This window comes from Schistocerca serialis, chromosome 12 (assembly GCF_023864345.2).
Source record: "Schistocerca serialis cubense isolate TAMUIC-IGC-003099 chromosome 12, iqSchSeri2.2, whole genome shotgun sequence".
NCBI classification, from domain to species: Eukaryota; Metazoa; Arthropoda; class Insecta; order Orthoptera; family Acrididae; genus Schistocerca; species Schistocerca serialis.
In genome coordinates this window covers 22,943,310-22,958,597 of record NC_064649.1, presented here as the reverse complement: position 1 = coordinate 22,958,597, position 15,288 = coordinate 22,943,310, and the positions used below count along the sequence as shown (strand labels likewise).

General features: G+C 45.7%; 1 protein-coding gene across 1 annotated transcript in view; it reads left to right on the top strand.

Moving 5' to 3' along the window:
• The first annotated feature begins 3,086 nt into the window (after positions 1–3,086).
• Positions 3,087–15,288, top strand: part of LOC126428361 (uncharacterized) — a 205,936-nt gene continuing 193,734 nt past the window's right edge. The window contains exons 1-2 of the mRNA XM_050090291.1: positions 3,087–3,117; positions 3,329–3,539. Coding sequence (XP_049946248.1) covers positions 3,087–3,117; positions 3,329–3,539 — 242 coding nt within the window. The remainder of the gene's footprint in view (positions 3,118–3,328; positions 3,540–15,288) is intronic.

The following is a 15,288-nucleotide window of genomic DNA, read 5'->3' as shown; positions in this document are numbered from 1 at the left end:
ACATGTCCACACCACTACATTCATAGTGGCGCACATTTTCAACATGTCCCAAATGAAGTTTATCAACGCCTGTTTGCAGCTAGGGTGTCCATTTAATTATCATTCATTTAAAAAAAAATTGTAAGTTAAATAACTACGCATCGGTGATGAAAATTCTTTTAGTTTAGCTTTTATATTAACTGTTGGAAAGTTCTTATTTCGCGGCCATGACAAAACCTACAGTATTCAGAACCTCTGTCTGAGTACTACTCCGCCGGCCGAAGTCGCCGTGCGGTTAAAGGCGCTGCAGTCTGGAACCGCGAGACCGCTACGGTCGCAGGTTCGAATCCTGCCTCGGGCATGGATGTTTGTGATGTCCTTAGGTTAGTTAGGTTTAACTAGTTCTAAGTTCTATGGGACTAATGACCTTAGCAGTTGAGTCCCATAGTGCTCAGAGCCATTTGAACCATTTTTTTGAGTACTACTCCTTTTCGGAAGAACTGACTTTTTAAAACTTTTTAAATGAACGAAAACTTTCACTCGTGTGACTGGCATGAACCAACTCATGTGCGTAGGTTTTATATATTTCGTGCATTGACCCTTCACAACGGCAGCTTGAGCAATAACATCTATTATTCTTATCTATTTATAGACACACAAATAAAACTTTGCAAATTATTGGTGGAATTGATGTGAAGTTAACCGTCTTTTCACACCACTCCACTTGACAGTATATCGAAATATTGCAGGTTTAGATGTGTGCGTGGCAGTCATACGAAAACTGAACGAATGCCACGTAGGGACCGCGGAATGCTTCCATCACCACACACGTTGAGACATTTACCCCACTGGCAGACTACACGATCAGTTCCTGTACAGCAGAACGCGGTCGGCCGCTAACGAATCCTCGGCCGCACCGCCGCACGGGATTAGCCGAGCGGTCTGAGGCGCTGCAGTCATCGACTGTGTGGCTGGTTCCGGCGGAGGGCATGGGTGTGTGTGTTTGTCCTTAGGATAATTTAGGTTAAGTAGTGTGTAAGCTTAGGGACTGATGAGCTTAGCAGTTAAGTCCCAAAAGATTTCACACCCATTTGAGCATTTTTTTGAATTCGGCCGCAGCCACTCTTGTATTTCCTCGTCCAACTGAAACCGACGTCTACGCTCGTCTTTCTTCGGGTCGACAAACTTGTGAAAATCGCACAGTGAAAAACCCGGGCTGTACGGAGGATGTTGCAGTATTTTCCAACCAGCAGGATGATTCCGTCCGACAGCGTTGCTGGAGTATTTGACTTAGTGGCGCCTCACAGTTTCTGCAAAATGTTATCATAGCGCTGCGCATTGATTGTGACCCCATTCGAGGAACTTGACGGCAGGGACCCTGCAGTCGAAGGAGGTCGTCATGACCATGCCGGAACTGGTATGAGCCGCTTTGGCGTGGGAGGTGTGGGATATTTCCACTGTTGGTTATGCCATTTCCTCTCGGGCCGTCCGACTCATCCCCACGCTGTCAATCGGACGAAGGCTGCGCTTCAGGGATTTGCCTGAGAAACACGGCAACGTCCTCTGTACCGGCCAGGTCGTACTACAACATGTGATTTTCTCCTTTGGCGACCTGAAGAAGGACGTGCGTGCATGTCGATTTCAGTCGAACCAAGAAATAGAAGACTGTATGCGGCCGATCGCATTCTACGAAACAGGAATTACGAGGGTGAGTCAAATGAAAACCTTAAATTTGTAATAACAAATCCAAATTTCGCGCCGTTATCCTCAAGTTGGTAAGCGTGCTACAAACAGCATGCAGAATGGCCTGTAGGTGGCAGCACAGTGCAAATGCACACATACCGTCGCAGTATCAGTATAATAAAGATGGCCGCGCCACTTGCTGCTTGCACCATGGAAGTACAGCGTTCTGTTATTCGGTTTTTGCGCAGTGAAGGTGTGAAACATATTGAAATTCATCGACGAATGAAGGTTCAGTACGGTGATGCATGTTTGTCACAGCAGCAAGTCTACGAATGGAGTAGGAAGTTCGCAAATGGTGTGACTTGAGTGGAAGATGCTCCTCGTCCAGGTCAGGCACAACGAGTTGTGACTACACAGAACACTTCAGCAGTTGAAGCCGTAGTGAAGGAAAACCGCCGAGTGACACTGAATGACATTGCAGCATGTTTACAGATTAGTCATGGGTCAGCACACCACATTGTGCATGATGTGCTACAGTTTCACAAAGTGTCTGCAAGATGGGTGCCACGGCAGCTGACTCCTGAAATGAGAGAACGGTGTGTTGATGCTTGTGAAGAACTTCTTCGGCGCTTCGAACGAGAAGGTGATGGCTTCCTTGCAAGAATCGTTACTGGGGACGAAACCTGGGTTCACTTCCACCAACCGGAAACGAAGAGAGCGAGCAAGGAATGGCGCCATTCCTCATCACCAAAACCAAAGAAGTTTCGAACAGAACCATCAGTAGGGAAGGTTATGCTGACTCTCTTTTGGGACGAAAAAGGCGTCATTTTGGAGCATTACATACCTAGAGGGACCACTGTCGCCAGTGCATCATACACAGATCTCCTAAAAAAATCATCTGCGGCCCCCAATCAAATCAAAATGACGTGCTGTCAGCAGGTGTCCTTTTCCAACATGACAAACCAAGGCCCCACACTGCCCGTACAACAGTTGCAACAATCACAGACCTGCATTTTGAGTGTCTTCCTCATCCACCACACTCACCAGACCTTTTCCCAAATGATTTCCATATTATTGGACCACTCAAAGACGCAATGGGAGGAAAGGATTTCCATATTATTGGACCACTCAAAGACGCAATGGGAGGAAAGAAGTTCCGTTCTGATGAAGAGGTACGCCACGCTGTGCAAGAGTGGTTGCCCGGACTAAAAAAAATAAATAAAAAAAAATAAATTGTTTTCTAAAGCGATTTATACACTTTGTAAGCGCTGGAGGACTTGCATTGAGCTTGGGGGAGATTATGTTGAAAAGTGATACAGCTTTGTACCACTTCTGCACAACAGATAATATTTAAAAAAGTATTTAAGGTTTGAATCAACCTCGTAATAGTCCCGATTCCCAGTGGTATAATTGTCTTAACGATTATGGTGATTGCATTTGAACGGTGGCTAGTCGGTTTTGATTTGACTGCCTTATTTAGTACGAGCGAGACGTTGGATTAGTAGTTATTGCCGTGCAGCGAACTCAGGACGAAGATGCAATCAGTTTAAGTGAGGGTGTTGAGAGGACTTGTGCAAACTCGGGCGGGAATCTTCAGCGACCAAGTTCCGGAGCGCCTCTGCGTCAACCGAAGCTCGCTCGTTCTGCCGCTGGCGGTGACACCTAGCGGCGCACAAAGGCGGCAATTTCCGCGGAAGCCGCTATTCAGCTGTCACCAGCACGCGGCGCGCCCAGGGGGGCAGGCAGTTGTTCGCGCAAGCGCGCTACGTCACAGGCGGCGCACCGAACCGCGTCTCGCGATTGGCCGATGGGCGGACGGCGCCGTTTCCACAAGCTGAACCAGAGGAAATAGGCATCTGTAACATCCGCACATGGAGGTAAAAACGAGGAGTTGTCACAAACTTTAAGCCGTCCCAAGTGAAGATCCGCCAAAACATTCGCTTCTGGTGGTTGATTCCGTGTAGTCGTGAAGTCTTCTGATAAAAAATGCCGGCTTGTGTCGCTTACGGGTGTACTAATCGTTCTGATTGTTGTCTAAAGATTAAACAAATTACATTTCATTCGTAAGTGGACTTATTTAAGCGCTATTTTCTTATATATATTGAAATTCTGATGCACTGTAAAGTTTTACAGTACGGTTTTATATCTGTGATTTGACGTTAGATTTTCTATCAGTCCAACGCGAAAAGCTCTCTGGAGGCGAGCAATACACTTGGTTTTCACTGTTTGGTTATTCCCAAGTGACTGAAATGTTCTGGCAATAAATATCCTGGAAATGGAGACTAATGTTTTAAAATACAATAATTTAATGTAAAGATAATGTAACTACATGTAGTTAATTAAATCTTCAGTAAAATGTGTGGAACACCTGTTACAGTGGTTAAATTACAAGTACTTAAAGGGTTACATATTTGTTAAAGCAAAGTTCCCTATCTAAGGCCAGGCTATTTAGATCATTACGTTAATCAGTGTGTTGTCGTTTTACCCTGTAAATTGCTGTGGTACGTACAATTTAAAAACAAAGCAGATGTGTAAACTACAATGGGCCTGCCGATCTTAAATTCAGTTCTTTTCCTTCGTAGTTTAACGAATCTTTCACTTGGTTGACATGACAGCTGGGGTGTTTATATCGTCCCTGCATACTTCAGTGGGACACCAAAGGAAATAAGGTACGTTTCTTGCAAACGACATCAAAAATTTGCATTTGACTTGAAAATGCCACGAATACAAATCGGTGCCTCTAAACTATCAACCATTGCTTTTGGAGTTCTGGCTTTATCAATTATCGTCACAAACATAATGAAAGTGAATAGGAATCGATTACAAAATCACGCTTTTCATAGCACATACTTCTCTTCTCGGTTATTCGAAGTGTATAAACAAAAAGGAATTAAAGTACTGAGGCCAGAAGCGTCATATTTTCGTGTCGTATTACAGTATCGAATACGCATTTAAAACCAGAAAAATGTTTGAAGTTGCGTTCCTTACGCTGTGTTGTTCACTAAAACAGTGTAACATTTACTATATAAAACAAATATCGTGCGCACACGACAGAAACAACGAACAAGAAGGAATTGTAAACACTCGTCTGCTAATGTTTTGGGGGATCCAAGATGGCGGCAGGCCCCGCCCACTGGCTTCAAAACAACGTACAGCGTAAGTCTGTAGCGCCATCTCCACTTAGTCTACCTCCACTCATCCGCACCAACCTCATTGATACGGGCTCTGAAAACCACACAACAGCAAATCATAGGAGGTGTGTCTACAGAGTTACCATATTCTAAAACCCCGAAATGAAGACATCCTCAACGGCATAGATCAACACGCTTTCTAGTCCGGGTCTCGATAGTGGGTAGAATAAGGTAAACACTACTGACATCATATCATACATAGCGGTGCTAGAATGTTTGTTTAATAAAAAGGTATGACTGCCGTGCCCCGTGTGGCTGGATTGAAGAGTTTTTAGCAAACAGAACACAGCTTGTTGTTCTCAATGGAGAGACGTCTTCAGACGTTAAAGTGACCTCTGGCGTGCCACAGGGGAGTGTTATGGGACCATTGCTTTTCACGATATATATAAATCACCTAGTAGATAGTATCGGAAGTTTCATTCGGCTTTTCGCGGATGATGCTGTAGTATACAGAGAAGTTGCAGCATTAGAAAATTGTAGCGAAATGCAGGAAGATCTGCAGCGGATAGGCACTTGGTGCAGGGAGTGGCAACTGACCCTTAACATAGGCAAATGTAATGTATTGCGAATACATAGAAAGAAGAATCGTTTATTGTATGATTATATGATAGCGGAACAAACACTGGTAGCAGTTACTTCTGTAAAATATCTGGGAGTATGCGTGCGGAACGATTTGAAGTGGAATGATCATATAAAATTAATTGTTGGTAAGGCGGGTACCAGGTTGCGATTCATTGGGAGAGTCCTTAGAAAATGTAGTCCATCAACAAAGGAGGTGGCTTACAAAACAATCGTTCGACCTATACTTGAGTATTGCTCCTCAGTGTGAAATCGGTACCAGATCGGGTTACCAGAAGGGGATAGAGAAGATCCAAAGAACAGCGGCGCGTTTCGTCACAGGGTTATTTGGGAAGCGTGATAGCGTTACGGAGATGTTTAGCAAACTCAAGTGGCAGACTCTGCAAGAGAGGCGCTCTGCATCGCGGTGTAGCTTGCTGTCCAGGTTTCGAGAGGGTGCGTTTCTGGATGAGGTATCGAATATATTGCTTCCCCCTACTTATACCTCCCGAGGAGATCACGGATGTAAAATTAGAGAGATTCGAGCGCGCACGGAGGCTTTCCGGCAGTCGTTCTTCCCGCGAACCATACGCGACTGGAACAGGAAAGGGAGGTAATGACAGTGGCACGTAAAGTGCCCTCCGACACACACTGTTGGGTGGCTTGCGGGCTATAAATGTAGATCTAGATGTAGATGTAGATCCGTAGCGTAACTCAAGTAATCGGTACTAGGTTGGGATGTTTTTTGGTTTTGAATTAAGTACGAGTGTAAGAAAAAAGTCGCTGTCATGTTCCTATCGAGATCCGGACTAATCCCTTTAGGCCTGCCGAATTAATTCAATTTAATGTTGCACTCCTTCTGAAGGCCACAAGTGGCCCAGCGGGACCATCCGACCGCCGTGTCATCCTCAGTGGTGGATGCGGATAGGAGGGGTGTGGGGTCAGCACACCGCTCTCCCGGTCGTTATGATGGTTTTCTTTGACCGGAGCCGCTACTATTCGGTCGAGTAGCTCCTCAATTGGCATCACGAGGCTGAGTGCAATTTTATGTTGGGGAATGGCTATATTCCATATGAAACAAAAGCAAAATAAAAAGATATTACACGTGCCACACGTATCTACATTGCCAGCCGGTGTGGTCGAGCGTTTCTAGGGCCTTCAGTCGGGAACCGCTACGAATCCTGCCTCGGGATGTGATTGATGTCCTTAGGTTAGTTGGGTTTAATTAGTTCTAGGTTCTAGGGGACTGATGACCTCAGATGTTAAGTCCCATAGTGCTCAGAGCCATTTGAACCATATCTACATTACTTTAGAGCCCATGGATCGTTTATATTTTTAACAGGATTGTATCTTGTTTAAAAGTTCGTTTTGTGGACACAAATACTTTAAAAGTTTTTCAATGCAAGTGTCTAAAAACAAGCTTTACGATTGCAACCCCCATTTTAGCCAATGAATGTAGACGTCGCACAGCTATCTCTAAGCTAAAAAGATCGAAACCGATTGTATGCAGTATAAATCTAAAATCGATATTTTCGATTGTACTAGCATAAAGCATCGATTGTAACCAGGTAATAAAAGATGTAATTCAATAATCGAAGTAAAAAAAATGAGCTGTTGACTATAGGAGACGGAACAAAAATCAGACGATCTTAATTCCCAGAACTGCTAAATGCGGACATTAGCAGTAATCGTAAAAATGTATGCGGACGCTACATTAAAGGACGGAAATACGGAGATGTTCCCATCAATGCGGACGTATTGTATCCCTGCCCGTATTATGATACGGAAACAGAGAACGACACCAGCGCTCCTAGTGCCCTGGCAGTGAACTTCCATTACGGGAAAAATACGGCGCAAAAATATGTATTCCTGCTTTGCATGATAAGTGTGTTGACCTGTAAAGGGGGTGGCATGTAGGACACTGGTGGAACCTATTCCTGAGTACCGCTCGAGTGTTTGGGATCAGTACCAGGTCGGATTAAAGGAAGGCATCGAAGCAGATCATAGGCGGGCTGCTAGATTTGTTACCGGTAGGTTCGAACAACACGTGTTACAAAGGTGCTTAGGGAATTGAAATGGGAATCCCCGGAGGGAAGGTGACGTTCTTTTCGAGGAATAGTATTGAAAACATTTAGAGAAGCGTCATTTTAAGCTGACCACCGAACGATTCTGCTGCCGCCAACATAAATTGCGCGTAAGCACCACGAAGAGAAGATATGAGTAATTAGAGTTCTTACGGAGGCATACAGGCAGTTGTTTTTCCCCATTCTGTTTGCGTGTGGAACAGGAAAGGAAATGACTAGTATTGCTAGAGAGTACCCTCCGCCACACACCGTATGGTGACTTGCGGAGTATCTATGTAGATGTAGATAATATTTTATTCATTTACACTTTATGGGTGGGCCTGGTGGTAAAGTGTGTGACTGAAAACTTTTCAGCTGTCTTGCAAAGTAACATATTCAGGAAGCCTCAGTCAAAGACTAAGACCAATTTCTCGTAGCTGTGGTACACAGTCATGTAAAATTTTGTAAATGACATTGTGGCCGTCTTTCGGCTGTGAAATGATTTATTTGTGAGACCCAGTATTGAAATTTAGATCGTGTGACCATTACCAACTGTAAACAGATGCGCTTTAGCACATGTCCAAACTTAAAAACCATCTGAAACGACATGACACTAAAGTTAGTTTCATAACAATCAGTTCCTGATTACGACCTTCTTGTGTATACTGCACTCTTTGAATTGCACTGTAAATACACTACCGGCCATTAACACTGCTACACCAAGAAGAAATGTAGATGATAAACGGATATTCATTAGACGAATATATTTTACTAGAACTGACATGTGATTACATTTTGACGCAATTTGGCTGCATAGATCCTGAGAAATCAGTACCCAGAACAACCACCTTTGGCCGTAATAACGGCCTTGATATGCCTGGGCATTGAGACAAACTGAGCTTGGATGGCGTGTACAGGTACAGCTGCCCATGCAGCTTTAACATGATACCACAGTTCATCAAGAGTAGTGACTGGCGTATTGTGACGAGTCAGTTGCTCGGCTACCATTGACCAGACGTTTTCATGCCGGGTGATACGCCATATGGGGATGACGAATACACGCTTCCAATGTGCGTTCTCCTCTATGTCGCCAAACACGGATGCGACCATCATGATGCTGTAAACAGAACCTGGATTCATCCGAAAAAAATGACGTTTTGCCATTCGTGCACCTAGGTTCGCCGTTGAGTACACCATCGCAGGCGCTCCTGTCTGTGATGCAGCGTCAAGGGTAACCGCAGTCACGGTCTCCGAGCTGATAGTCCAAGCTACTGCAAACGTCGTCGAACTGTCCGTGCAGATGCTTGTTGTCTTGCAGACGTCTTCATCTGTTGACTCAGGGATCGAGACGTGGCTGCACGATTCGTTACAGCCAAGCGGATAAGATGCCTGTCATCTCGACTGCTAGTGACACGAGGCCGTTGGGATCCAGCACGGCGTTCCGTATTACCATCCTGAACCCACCGAATCCATTTCTGCTAACAGTCATTGGATCTCGACCAACGCGAGTAGCAATGTCGCGATACGATAAACCGCAATCGTGATAGGCTACAGTCCGACCTTTATCAAAGTCGGAAACGTGATGGTAAGCATTTCTCCTCCTTACACGGGGCATCACTACAACGTTTCACCAGGCAACGCCGGTCAACTGCTGTTTGTGTGTGAGAAATCGGTTGGAAACTTTCCTCATGTCAGCCCATTGTAAGTATCGCCACCGGCGCCAACCTCGTGTCAATGCTCTGAAAAGCTAATCATTTGCATATCACAGCCTCTTCTTGCTGTTGGTTAAAATTCGCGCCTGTAGCGCGGCATCTTCGTGGTGTAGCAATTTTAATGGCCAGTAGTGTACATAAGGGAGCAGACACAAACTGGCCATCGCCCTAGCGAAGGTATGGCCGCTAATGTGAAAACCTATTGAGACAAGCGACTTCGACAAAGGGCAGATTATTATCATGCAGAACCTTCAACGAGTATCTTGAAAACGGCCAAGCTGGACGAATGTTCACGTACTACTATCGTGAGCGTCTACGGAAAGAGGTAGAACGACAGTGAAACTATCACTAGGCGCTAAGTGGTTGGACGTGCACGACTCTTTACTGAACGTGGAGTTTGGAGGCCTGTCTACTCTGTAAAGCAAGGTAGATGGTGATTTGTGGGATCGGAAAGAGCACTATCCTCTTACACGCACAAGTGCTTTGGAGCACACCGTGCACATTGTTGAACATGGAGTTCCACAGCAGACCACCCCTACGTGTTCACATGTTCACCGAACGACATCGTCAGTTACAACGGCAGTGGGCACGGTGTAACATTACGAGTCAAGACAGCTGTAACGGAACTTGAATAGCGTAAGGTTATCATTAAAAACGCACGCCGCGCGATTTGTGACGATTTGGTTGGTCATAATAGTAGTAACATGCTTTTGAATACAATTAAAATATAACGGCGATACCTGTTTAGTGTTATTGGAAATAATATGTAGTAAATTAATGAGTAAGGTAGCCGATCCTATAAGAAGAGGTGTAATTGGGCATATTAAGGTGTTTTGCTTTATCTCGACTAAGCCGATGATACGGCGTCTTTTTTTCCGTTTACTCTTAGAAAAAAAAAAGAAGTAACGAAGTGGTAATTGTGCGTTGTGAAAAATATAGGGGCGAATTTTAAATAGCTACAGTGTATAATCAGACTAGCAAATGGACATTCAGTTACGCGAAATAGCGGACAGCGAAGTGTGGTCATTGAATTGAGTACACCTACAGGGCGGTCAATGCTGGGATAAGTCTATTCGCATCTCACGAGGGACGCGGTATTGAGACCGGTTTTTTTTTATTATGTCACGGAGAGCGGGCTTCAATTTATAAAAAGGAGAAAAGCTGTATCATTATCATTGACTGTTGGTGTTAAGCAACCAAAACTGTTCATCAAAGGGTTTCGGTGAATGAGTGGTGAATGCGAAATGAAACTGCGAACGAAGTTATGTTAAATGAAGCAGAAGAGACAAGGCACTTTGGTCGTATCTGTTATTATTCCATAAACTGTAACATTTCTTCTCGTTGTACGAAGCCTTTATAGACGGTCGTTATGACAATTTGCTTTGAAGGGATCTCGTTACGAGTTAAGTTTTGGGGACCTGGTCAAGAGGGGGTAGTTCGTAGATCCTAACTACTGCAGCTATTCTGGAATCAGGTGCTACCGTGACCGTTGTCTGTCGTCAATGACTTAAGGTCATCATATCTCATGCTCTAAGATCGACGCGCCTTTCCTCTTGGTATAACGGTGCCTCACGGTAACAACGACAACGCCGACGCCGAAGGCAGATACGGTAGAACGGGACCATAGGGATTCGACCGTCGATCAATGGAGACGTGTCGGAACTTCGGGTGAATCACATTTTTGCGGCACCACAAACGCCCTCATCGAGGTGAACGGCGGCACGAAACGTGCAGCGCCGCACGGACGTTGATGCGTGCAGTATCATTCTATCGGAGACATTCTCTGCACTTCCTTGGGACCTTGCATGACACGCTGACAGCTGTAGACCACGTGCACACTTCATGCCTGAGTCCTTCCCCCATGCCGTTGTCATCTCTCAGCAGTATAACTGTCTGTGTTTCGGAGCCAGAACCGTACTACAGTGGTTTGAGGAGTATTATAGTGAACTCACGTTGACGTCTGGGCGATCAAATTCGCCTGATGTAAATCCTATGGAACCCATCTGGGTCGCTGTCTAGCGCTGTCACCGGTAGGCAAATCAGCGGACCGTTATTTACGCCAATCACGTGACCTGTGCGTAGACATGTAATGCCAACTATCTCCACAAACCAACCAACAAACTGTCGGATCCACGATACGCAGAATCATTGATGTATTTCGTTCCGAAGACTGACAAACAAGGTATTAAGCAGGTCGTCATAAAGTGTATATTGGTCGTTCAAATTTCACTCGAGGGAAGACTTGAACCAAGGACCTATCGTTCCGCTGCTGCTCACGCCAACCACGCGACCACGGCGCTCCGGAGCTCACATCCTCCTTAATGTTGCCTGTCTTCCACATGGACTACTCAATTTGTATATTTCCTTTTTTTTTTTTTTTTTTTTTTTTCATGGTTCCACGCGACTTCTTCCTGTTTTCTCGATTGATCTGTATTCAGATTTTCAACGCCCATCCACTGTGTCAACTTATAACTAAATCTGAGGGGGGTGCGATGGGGAGGTTCCCTTGTGAGCATTATGGGACTTAACTTCTGAGGTCATCAGTCCCCTAGAACTTAGAACTACTTAAACCTAACAAGGGAACCTCCCCATCGCACCCCCCTCAGATTAGTTATAAATTGACACAGTGGATAGGCCTTGAAAAACTGAACACAGATCAATCGAGAAAACAGGAAGAAGTTGTGTGGAACTATGAAAAAATAAGCAAACTATACAAACTGAGTAGTCCAAGTGTAAGATATCCAACATCAAGGACTATGTAAGCTGAAGAGCGCCGTGGTCCAGTGGTTAGAGTGAGCAACTGCGTAACGAGAGGCCCTTGGTTCGAGTCCTCCCTCGAGTAAAAATTTTACTTACTTTATTTTCGCAAAGTTACGATCTGACCGTTCATTCATTGACGTCTCTGTTCACTGTAATAAGTTTAGTGTCTGTGTTTTGCGACCGCACCGCAAAACCGTGCGATTAGTAGACGAAAGGACGTGCCTCTCCAATAGGAACCGAAAACATTTGATCGCAAATTCATATGTCAACCGATTCCTCCACAGGAAAACACGTGTGAAATACTCTATACGACACTGGTGACTGCATGTGCGTCACATTACAGGAATATGTTGTCGACCCACCTAACTTGCACACTTGGCGAATGGGAAAAAAATTCTTCTACCTTGCCCGATTTAGGTTATCTTGTGGATGTGATAATCACTCCCAAAAAAGTGATGAAAACATAAGAATTTGTCACATAAACGGCAACAAATGAATGCAACAGTTTCACAGTCGCACAGTTTTCCCTGTGCTCTGTCAAAACATATGTTTTTAACGTTTTCAAGTTTTTCCGTGTGTAGACTGTCAAATCCTGCATGTGTCCAAGCAAATCTGAACATGTCCTGGAATTTTGGAGAGCGAAGTTGATCATGTCTGAGTGCGTGAACTTTGATAATTGTCTGAAAATAAAAAATTAAAACTTTTCACTTGAGGGAGGATTGAACCAGGGACCTTCCGTTCCGTAGCTGCTCACGGTAACCACGGGACCACAGTGCTCCACAGGTACTTTAATGTGGCATATCTTACACACGGTCTACTCAGTTTGTATATTTTGCTAATTTTTTTCATAGTTCCATACAACTTCTTCCTATTTTCTCGATTGATGTGTGTTCAGTTTTTCATGGCCTATCCCTGTGCCAACTTATAACTAAATCTGAGGGGGGTGCGATGGGGAGTTTCCCTTGTAAGTAACCTAAGGACATCATCACGTCCATGACCGAGGCAGAATTCGAACCTGCGACCGTAGCAGCAGCGCAGTTCCAGACAGTAGCGCCTAGAACCGCTCGGCTACTCCGGCCGACGATGACGATTGCATCTTTGAACCTTAACTTTACTTCAGACAGATGGTGACCGTTCGCATCGCTTAAAGGCGACACAACACCATGTTTGTGCAGACTGCACAGATCTAGTCCACCCATGTAGCAACGGCTGGCTGCTGCCCAGAAGGATATCTTGAAGGTGTTTAGCCTCCATACAGACCGTGCCCCAGGCGGTTGAAACAAGATTGCCACTACAGCATGCAAATGCTCTCCATCCGCAAAGAAATCAGGAGCCCCCATGTCGCTGGCAGTTTGCCTGTTACACAAGGGCTGGACAAAAAATACAAGCACCAGAAACATACCGAATATGTCAGGAAACACGCTGGCATTCAAAACAGCTCCCAGTAATCTCAGAATTGATAAGTACTCGTCATGTATGGTTTTAAACGGGAATCTTACAGCATTATTCTTCCAAAATATTGGCAAGTACGCGTAACGACGATGGACGAAGATAGCAATGACGCACCCTTGTCTCCAAAGTAGATCACATAGGTTCAACAACATTCAGATCTGGTGAGTGTGGAGGCCAGGGGAGATGGACAGGTCATTCTTGTGCCCAGAAAACCAGTCCTGGACGACGAGAGATCTCTGAGCAGGGGCCCTGTCATATTGGAACACAGCGAATTGCGGAACAAACTCTGTACCATGGGATGGACTTAATCAGCCAAAATGGTCACATAATCATTTGCAGTAATGCGACCTTGAGGAGTACGCGTGGGGCCCTTGGAACACCATCGTATGGCTGCCCAAATAATCTCTGAATCCCCTCGCCATGCTTCGGTCTTGGGACGTAAATTCGACCAAAAGTTGGAAACAACGCGAAACAAGACTCTCCGACCGAGCGAGGTGGCGCAGTGGTTAGACACTGGACTCGCATTCGGGAGGACGACGGTTCAATCCCGCGTCCGGCCGTCCTGATTTAGGTTTTCCGTGATTTCCCTGAATCACTCGAGGCAAATGCCGGGATGGTTCCTCTGAAAGGGCACGGCCGACTTCCTTCCCCATCCTTCCCTAATCCGATGAGACCGATGACCACGCTGTCTGGTCTCCTTCCCCAAACAACCAACCAAGACTCTCCGACTAAATGACTTGCTTCCATTCCTCCGATAGTCCAGCTTTCAATGTCTTGGCACCACGTTTCCCTGTTAACGGCCGTTTGTAACGCTAGTGAGTGGTTTTGGGATGCCAACCCACCCTGCAAGACCCACCTTACGGAGCACCCTCCGTGTTGTTTTGGTGCTGACAGGGTTCGCGTCTGGGGCATTTACTTCTGCAGCGACCCCTGGAGTTGTGGTCCTCTTATTTTTCGTAATAATTATCTCCAGTGCCCGTCTGTCACCATCACGCAGTACACAGTTTCGTCGGCGTTGTGACTTAGCGGATGACATTTTTCCGCTTTCACTGTACGCAGTGTAAATGTTTGATACGGTGCCTCTTCAGCACTAACACCTCCGCTACCTCGGTTACTGAAGTACCATACCAGCGCCACGTTCGGATTCAGTTGGCTCGGACGTAATGCACTGACAACTAGACACAACACTGTTGTCACCTCGACTGTCGCTTGCGGCGCACTGAGAGCGTTGCGCCGTTGCAGTCCGTGTTCAAATACACTACTGGCGATTAAAATTGCTACACCACGAAGATGACGTACGACAGACGCGAAATTTAACCGACAGGAAGAAGATGCTGTGAAATGCAAATGATTACCTCTTCAGAGCATTCACACAAGGTAGCCGCCGGTGGCGACACCTACAACGTGCTGACGTGAGGAAAGTTTCCAACCGATTTCTCATACACAAACAGCAGTTGACCGGCGTTGCCTGGTGAAACGTTGTTGTGGTGCCTCGTATAACGAGGAGAAATGCGTACCATCACGTTTCCGACTTTCGTAAAGTCCGGATTGCAGCCTATCGCGATTGCGATTTATCGTATCGCGACATTGCTTCTCGCGTTGGTCGACATCCAATGACTGTTGGCAGAATATGAAATCGGTGGGTTCAGGAGGGTAATACGGAACGCCGTGCTGGATCCCAACGGCCTCGTATCACTAGCAGTCGAGATGACAGGCATCTTATCCGCATGGCTGTAACGGATCGTGCAGCCACGTCTCGATCCCTGAGTCGACAGATGGGGACGTTTGCAAGACAACAACCATCTGCACGAACAGTTCGACGACGTTTGCAGCAGCACGGACTATCAGCTCGGAGACCGTGGCTGCAGTTACCCTTGACGCTGCATCACA